This window comes from Pongo pygmaeus, chromosome 1 (genome assembly GCF_028885625.2).
Source record: "Pongo pygmaeus isolate AG05252 chromosome 1, NHGRI_mPonPyg2-v2.0_pri, whole genome shotgun sequence".
Classification (NCBI taxonomy): Eukaryota; Metazoa; Chordata; class Mammalia; order Primates; family Hominidae; genus Pongo; species Pongo pygmaeus.
In genome coordinates this window covers 192995356-193004136 of record NC_072373.2, presented here as the reverse complement: position 1 = coordinate 193004136, position 8781 = coordinate 192995356, and the positions used below count along the sequence as shown (strand labels likewise).

The 8781-nt window shown below is 52.2% G+C and overlaps 1 protein-coding gene across 1 annotated transcript in view; it reads right to left on the bottom strand.

The window, feature by feature from the left end:
- Positions 1–6141: 6141 nt before the first annotated feature.
- Positions 6142–8781, bottom strand: part of EPHA10 (EPH receptor A10) — a 49269-nt gene continuing 46629 nt past the window's right edge. Inside the window, exon 17 of the mRNA XM_054453990.1 lies at positions 6142–8758. Within this exon, the coding sequence (XP_054309965.1) occupies positions 8644–8758 (115 nt within the window). The 3' untranslated portion in view covers positions 6142–8643. The remainder of the gene's footprint in view (positions 8759–8781) is intronic.

Below are 8781 nucleotides of genomic sequence, written 5' to 3'. Positions count from 1 at the left end.
CACTGTTCATCCTGCCTGTCCTCTCCAAGCTGTGCTCTGTGGACTAGGGAGACAGCAATTGTGTGGGAGTCTTTGCACATCTGCTTTTCTCAGAAGATGTGAAAACCTTTGCTTCAGGCAGATTCATTCTGATATCTGAAAGAGGGGCTTACTACAAGATCCAGAGCATCGGTACCTTCAACCCCCAGCAGAGCACCCCCAACACCTTCATTCCATGAGCTAGGCATTTGTATCTGGGAGGACAACACCTAGGGTCTCTATAATTTCCCAGTATAGTGGACTTTTGTTGGCCAGGAACAAAGCAGGGCAAGAGTAATTTGGTGATCATGAGTCTCACTTCCCAAAGTTTCTGAGGCCCTGGCAGATCTGCCTTCCCAGAACTCTCTAGGCTGAAAATGATCAACCTAGAGCTAATGATGCAAGAGAGTTCTGCCTAAAAGAAGACAACCTGGGGGCATACTTAGCCAGGTTATTGGGTATTGACAATTTATAGACTAGGAGCCTTCTGGTAGTGACAGCATTTGGAAGAAGGGTTACTCAGTGCAAATAAGCAACCCAGACTATACATCATCAGACCTAAAGAACCTGACACCGAGGAAACACTTAGGATCCAACATGCTTTACCCAGAACCAGGCTCATCCCGTTTCATTCCATCTGCACCACTGCCTAAATCACCTAGTAGGAAATGCATGTTATGCAACAGGTGCCTAATTAATGCCTGGGACTGAGACATGGCAGTTCTTCATTTCATATAAGGGCCTGGCTTGGGAAGTAAAGAGTTCCCCATCCCAGGATGTATTTATTTATTTTTTGAGACAGAGTTTCGCTCTTGTTGCCCAGGCTGGAGTGCAGTGGTGAGATCTCGGCTCACTGCAACCTCCGCCTCAGGTTCAAGCAATTCTCCTGCCTCAGCCTCCCAAGTAGCTGAGATTACAGGTGCACACCACCACACCTGGCTAAGTTTTGTACTTTTAGTGGAGACAGGGTTTCGCCATGTTGGCCAGGCTGGTCTCCTGATCTCAGGTGATCCACCCACCTCCACCTCCCAAAGCGATGGGATTACAGATACGAGCTACCGTGCCTGGCCCCATTCCAGGATTTTAAAAAATTTTTGTTTTTTATCATTTGGTATCTTTTGTTGATTTGATATATTTTGTAGAACTTATGTCCCCACTATCCCAGGATTTTTAAGTACAGGCTGAACTATGTCACGGGGCTGGGACAAAGACAACCTAAATCTTACTGCCAGCCCCCAGACATACTTTCATACTCGTTGGGTTGGGTTGTTTTTTTTTTTTTTTTTTTTTTCCAAATTAGTTGCTAACCATTTAAATATGGGGCGATTACACAAAGATTGCTAGCCTCTGAAAATAAGATCTGACAGCATGGTCCAACAGTCAGCTGGAGCTCAGTAGCAGCTTTCTTTGGCCCGCAGAGAATCCTCTTCCCGTTCAAAGCAATCCTGATGAGATTACTTCTTCCCTTGATGTAACCTGCCTCATCTCTGTAGGCAATTTAGTTTTTACTGTCTGCTGTGGAGAGAAAGCATGGAACAGTAGGGCTGCCCCAGGTTGAAGGGAGAATGGAGGCCTGGAGTCCATCCCCAGGGCTGCTGAGGCAGTTTTAAGGAACCCCAGAGGTCCAGTCAACAGTAGATTCATTCTTTGTCCTACAGGGCCCCTGTTATTTCCAAAAGCCCTACTTGGGGCTTCCTGTTGAGAGGATTACAAATGTATTATCTTGTGACGAGTTAGATTACGTTACTCATATGAAGAGTTAGCTCATGTGCTTGTGTGACAGGACATCACCTAAGCATTTCTCCAAAGCATCAGACATGCCTTTTACCAGGAGGAATTAATATCCCTGGCCTGACCCATGATAATGAGTTCACATACCAATGCAGGGCTTAGCTCCACGATGTATCCCCAAACCTCTGAAAAACAAAGCATGTCTCAGTGCCTACCTGTGTACACACTCTGGTGGGTCCGTTTTCTAATTTTACACACTATCATAGCTGTTGACCCATACCTAAAATTCAGCATGACATATGTACTCAAAACTTTCATAGTAGATACAATTCCTGTGGCTTCAGAAATGGAAGGACTGAGAGACACTCTTCAGAGAGAATTCAATCAGAATTGGGGGCTACACTGGGCTCCCTGCTAAAGGGGGGTCTGGAATCCAATTTGCTTTGCCTAAGGTGCCATCTCCCTTTGCGGGATTAAACATCTCCTCAGCCCTGTATCATCCCTACCTGCATCACCCCACCTGTCAAGCCTCCACCATCCCCTCCCTGCCAGCTGTAACCTGCACTTCTTGCCTTCTACACTTTGCCATCATCCTTCCCTCAGCTGATATTAGGATCTGCATGGTTCATCTTTCCTGATCCTTGGGTGGTGGATATGGTGGAGGGCAAACATACCCTTGGCACCAAGATACCAGGAAGAACTCAGCTCCATCTGCAAATTTTCAATACCCACAAGCACACATATCTCACAATATGCTAAGAACCATCAGGATGGAGACAGGTGACAATCTTCAAGGATACACTCTTCCAATCGAATGCCAAGGTCACCCTGGCAAACCTCCTCCTCTTGACTCTTCATAAGGCCCCAGGTGAGGGTCAAGAGGGAGTGCTGGCCGGGAGCAGTGGCTCAAGTCTGTAATCCTAGCACTTTGGAGGGCCGAGATGGACGGATCACCTGAAGTCAGGGGTTCGGGACCAGCCTGGCCAAAACGGCAAAACCCCATCTCTACTAAAAATACAAAAATTAGTCAGGTGTGGTAGAACATGCCTATAATCCCAGCTACTTACTGAGGCAAGAGAATCACTTGAACCCATGAGGCAGAGGTTACAGTGAGCCAAGATCATGCCACTGCACTCCAGCCTGGGCGACAGAGCAAGACTCGTGTCTCAAAAAAAAAAAAAAGAGTGCTGTGGGGTGGAGGAAGGAAAAGGGGCCCAGGGGAAGCCTAGGATGAAAGAGGAGGGAAGGTGTTGCAATGGGGAAACAAGTTTGGTTTTGATTTTTTCATTTTCCTCTTACACTTCTACAAGCAGTCTTCATCAAACATATTCCCTGGAGCTAGGCTTGAGATACCCATAGTCTGCTCCCAAGATGCTGATAGGCAACATGAGATCACTCATGAACCCAAACAACTTCTGGCTTCTCTCTGTTGCCCCAAGACCCCAAGGGGCTCAACTAGTAAGCTGTGGTGGGAAATATCCTGCAAATAGCAGGATTTTTTCAAGATACTGGCAGACAGTTCCATTTCAATGGCAAAGGGTACAGAGATTTAAAGAGAGCTGCAGGTGGTGCAGTGTGAGTTTTACCCACATCCTGAGCAGTGGGGCAGAGGTAATGTTAGGAACTGAGATGCCCTCCTGTAAGGTCCAGAACACAGGCATTGGCTACTAAAGACAGCAGCTAACACACAACACACTTTCCCCTAGGAGCCCACTCACACCTCCTCGGGGATGAAGTCAGGCAGAGCCCTCCCCTGAGCCCCAAAACACCTAGAATTCATCCTTATTGCCATGGCTTGGGTACTTTTTACTTAACTGACTCGCCCATTGGGCAGTGAGGCCTTAACTTGCCAGAGCCAGCCATCTAGTAGGTACCTGGTCCCTGTGCAGTGAGTGCGCAAATACCTTGTCAAGCCAGATCAGCAGGCCCACTGCCTAGAGAAGTTCCAATCCTGACCACATGTTGTATGTCTGCCTGGTGCCTCACACCAGCTAGGTAATAATAATAACAATAATAATAATAATAGTAACACTAATAACAAGTGGGCACTTCCTGTGTTCCGTGTGCCAGGCACTGTGTTAGTGCTCGGGTCCTGCGTTCCCTGGCTGCATGCCTCTCCCGGGGCTGACTTCAGCCGAGCAATGCTGCTAACATCTCTAACCCACCCCTCATTCATTTCTCCCCACCAGAGGGTGGCTTCTCAAGTGGAATTGAGGGACACAAGGAACAACCTGCTTGACTCAGTGCCATCTGGCTTCTGCAGATCTGCTTGCCCACAAGAAAGGTGCACCCTGCTCTGCTCCTATCGTGCAGGCAGGAGCTGAGGGGACAGTTCTGCCCCTGCAGTGGGTGTCTGCCCCACCCGGCTCAGCCTGGGACTGGGTGGGTCTAGTTCAGGGGAATGATGGGAAACATACTTTGTCCCTGATGCACGGCATCTCATTTATTGAAGACGTACATGTTAACATCTCTGAAACTGGGATGCATCTTCCAGTTGGATGGCACGACATAGTTGGCTGTGATGTTTCTTTCTTGGTAGGACATCTTACACTCAATGGCATCTTAGATTCAAAGAAACTTGGTAAGCAACATTCCCCAGTTAGCCTTATCAAAGAGCTGATGTTTTGCTCTCCACCTGTCCCAGGGAATTAGTACTTAACTGGCTCTGAGCACAGGCAGTGGGGGAAGGGGCATTATTTATCACCATCCCCACCATCCTACCCCTTGCCCTAAGCACTTCCCATGTCCTGAACTATGCAGAGGAGGAAGACGCCTTCCGCAGCCTAAAGAACATGAATGGCCCGGGCCAGGGAGAGGAGAAGCACTAGCAAGCCAACTGAGACATGCAAGGACTCATGTGGTCCAAGTGTGTGCGTGCATGTGTGTCCATGAGTACATATGTGTTCACATGCATGGGCACTCAGGCCTTGCCCCTGCACCCTTTGGCCAACACCCGCAGCCTGTCCTGGTCATTGTCTCAGCCCACTCTTCCTCCTTTTGCTGGACTCCTCAAAGATTCCCAAACTCCACTCCCCAATCCTCTCATCTGGCTTCTGCCCTGACAACAAAGGTCGCTGTTACGGGTTGAATTGTGCCCCCCACCAGGCCTCTATGTTGAAGTCCTAACTCCCAGTAACTCAGAAGGTGACTGTATTTGGAGACAGGCCCTTTAAAGGGGTGATTAAGTTAAAATGAGGCTGTTAGGGTGGGCTGGTATGGACCGGTTCAATATGACTGGCATCCATAAGAAGGGGAAATTTGGACTTACAGAGGGAAGATGATGCGAAGAGACAGAGTGGGAAGACGGCCACAGGCAAGCCGGGGAGAGAGGCCCAGAGCAGAAGCTCCCCTCACAGCTCTCAGCAGGAAACAACCTTGCGCACATCTTGATCTTGGCTTCCAGCCTCCAGAGCTGTGGGACAGTAAATCCCCGTTGGCAAAGCCACGGGTGCTGTGTTACAGTCTGAGGTGCTGTGTTACAGTAGCCCAAGCAAATGAATACACTCACTGATAATATCCCAGTGCCCACACTGACAGCCACTCCTCCCTCCTCTTTCACTTGATTTCTCTGTTTTGTTGTTGTTATTTGTTTGTTTTTCTGCTGTCACCCAGGCTGGAGTATAGTGGCACAGTCTCGGCTCACTGCAACCTCCATCTCCTGGGTTCAAGTGATTCTCCTGTGTCATCCTCCTGAGTAGCTGGGATTACTGGCACCCGCCACCACACCCAGCTAATTTATGTGTTTTTAGTAGAGATGGGGTTTCACCATGTTGGCCAGGCTGGTCTCAAACTCCTGGCCTCAAGTCATCTACCCACCTCAACCTCCCAAAGTGCTGGGATTACAGGCATGAGCCACCGAACCCGGCCGTTTTTCTCTGTATTTAACACCAAAACTTGCTCTTCAGCAGCAATGGCACAGCTCCTCCTGGCATCTCCCACTGCTCCCCTTCATCCAGGTGCCTCCCACCGCTGACGTCTCCCTTCTCCTGCACATGCTGGCCGGGTGACCTCCTTCTCACCGCGGCTTCTACCCCCATCTGAATGCTGATGACCCCAAAGCTCTGTCTCTAACTTACATCTGTGCTCTGAGGTTCAGACCAGATATCCACCTGCCTCCTAGACATCTCTGCCGCACATCCCACAGGCATCTCAAACACATATCCAAAACTGAGCACTGAGCACCTTCCCTGGTCTCTGCCCTCCCTGGTAATGTCTATCCCAGCAAAGGACCCCACCGTGTCTGGGATACCTCCCCGGTTCTACTGCTCCTGAGACTGGGTGACAGACTTCTCTACAAACCCAGGGCACCCAGTTCCCCTCGGTACCCTGGGTCACACCATCCTGCTGTGGATCCTGGGACATCTTTCATGGCAGGAGCAGTGTTGGACTCACCTCTATGCAGAGAGATCTCAGACGCACATTCTGGACACCGCTGTCCTCAAGGAAGGGGGCAGAAACCCTTCCACACCAGCTATACAATGATCAAGCAACTGACACTCAAAGAGGCACCATATCACAGACAAGTTTTTATTACCCTGCATAGAGAACCCAAGAAATATAAAAACATCTCCAGAAGGAACCCCCTCCGACTGGCCCCCTTCCTCCCAGGGTGAGCTCAGACCAGGGTAATGGGGGCTTGCAGGCCACCTCTGTCTAGTGAACAAGTTCCATATAAAAATAGATCTGTAGAGGGTTCCCAGACAGCCATCGCCCCACATCACACCTGTGCAGGGCTGAGGCCTGGGACCCAACAGGATTCTGGGACCTCACTCCTCAGGTGGAGGCGAGATCTACCCTGGACACCGAAGTCCTGACAACACAGCCAGGCGCCCTTCTGCAGAAACCACTAGGGTAGGGGGAGATTTTGCCCTGCAGAGAATGACTGATGTAGCTGGAGATGGGGATGAGGCTCCATCCACCCAAGAAGGGATGCTGGTCCAGGCTTCCCAGGAGGGGGGGGGAAGGCGGATCCTGGAGGACACCTGGCCAGGGGCCCCCCCAACCCTGACTAAGGTGGTAGCAACATCTTGGTCTCCCCAGTACCCCCAGAGTCACTGAGCTGGGGCAGGTGCTCAGGAGACAGGGAGGCAGGGGGTTGGGGGAGATTCCAAGAGCACAGGAGCTGCTGATGGCAGGGTGAGGCCAAAGGCACCTCTGTGAGTCACTGTCCCCCACCTCTGGGTGCTCTGGAAAGATGCACTGAACCTTCCCGCCTCTGGGCTCTTTCTCATGCTAGCCTCTCTGCATGGACTCCTCTTGTCCGAGGCCTGCCATCTTGCCTGCCGAACACGCCACCCACCCCAAGGAAAGAACCTTCCCTTTCCCACCTGCAAGACCCTGTTCAACTTACATCTCAACTTCACACATCAGGAGAGTGGCTATCTCCCCCTCCAGCCCACCCACCCACTGACCCAGAGGGCTCCTGGGGGGCCCTGGGCACTGGTGTATGGTGCCCTGGAATTACTTCTTGGTACCTGAGCTCTTCTCCTGGTCTAGTCTGAGCCCCCCAAGAGCAGGCTGTGTGTCTTTTTCATCTTTCCTCTACCCCTTGTCTCCTCTTTCCCACCCCATCCCACCCCACCCACACACAGCCAAGCAGAGCAGACAAGTGTCAGGGGCGGCCTGAACAAACTCAGCCCCTGTGGCCCTGCCAAGATCCAGCTGCCTTCCTGCCATCCTACAAAAGCCCTGGCATCCTGGGACCCACCATTCCCAGGGGCCCTTGTGGATAAGGAACTCCATGGTGGGCTCAGCACAACCACTTCGCCAGGGCTCCATGAAGTCAGAGAAGGGAGGGGCTCCATGGAAGGCTGGGTAGTGCCCAGGGCACGGAGCTGGCTGGAGGGGAGTCGCCTCTAGAGTCCCCACGGGCTGTACAGGGAAGTGGTGGTGCCATAGGGCAGGACCAAGGACTCTCTCTCCAGAGTCAGCCTCATCCCTGGATTGGGTTCTGACCCCAGCTCTGCTCCTGGCGCCTCACTTGGCCTCAGTTTCCCCCATCTGTACACTGGGGGTTAGACAAGCCTGTCTGAGAGAGAGGACCCATCTCTGAGTCTCCTCTTCACCCTCCCCAAGGCTGGAGAGAAAAGCTCTTGGGTCCCTGGGGAGATAACATGGCCCTTTATGCTTTTCCCAGATGTCCTGGCCACTGAGTTCATAAAAGGAATGCACACGAGGGCGTCATGGGGCCCCAGGGAGCACCAGGGCCTCTTATGGACCGGCCTAGCCAGGACTCTTGACCTCACCCTGAACTGTCAGCCCAAGGCAGGGGGACACAGAAACCAGCTCCTGAGTCTAGGGCTCTTGGGTATCAGCCCCTGAGCTCAGTATCATCTTTGCCTGCCTGGGCCTTGGCCAGTGTCCAGTCAGCCCCTGCCAAGGCACAGGGAGCTGAGGATGATGCACCTCTGGCCCAGCCCCCGACGCCTGAGCCACCAGGCAGCTGCAGTCACTGCCAGGTAGAACAAGAGCCCCCCAGGACCCACACTGTCTGACTGGTCAATGGGTCTGTGGGAAAAGGGAACACCCCACGGGGTAGGCCCCAGCCCCCAGTGGGTACAAATGGCAGTAGGGCATGAGCCAGGGCAATCTCAACCCACTCTCTTCCCTCCCATCCCTGCCCCAGCTCTTCTCTGCTGTTATCTCACGGGTCCTCCCTAGGGATTTGAACCTCTTTTCAGGGGCACTGAGTTAGCCAAGGCGTTCAGACTGGTGAAAATGGGAGGGGCAGGCAGTGAAAGCGGGGAAGCTGTGGCCCCAAACCAGATCTGGGCCCAAGCGGAGGAAGAGAGCGCTCCCTCCCACACTGCTGGAGCGCAGCTTGCCATGGTCCTTGAGCAGGGCTGGGGGATCTGGACCCCCACCGGAGTCCTGCCTTGGAAGAATGGGGTCCACTCACACCTGCACCCCCTGGCCCTGCAGCTGGAGCACTCGTGCCTGCAGGGCGCTGATCCCAGTGAGGAGGGCCTCTCGATGTTCAGCCGAAGAGATGCCTAGGCTCACCAGGTCCCTGAAACAAAGGTTGGTCACAAT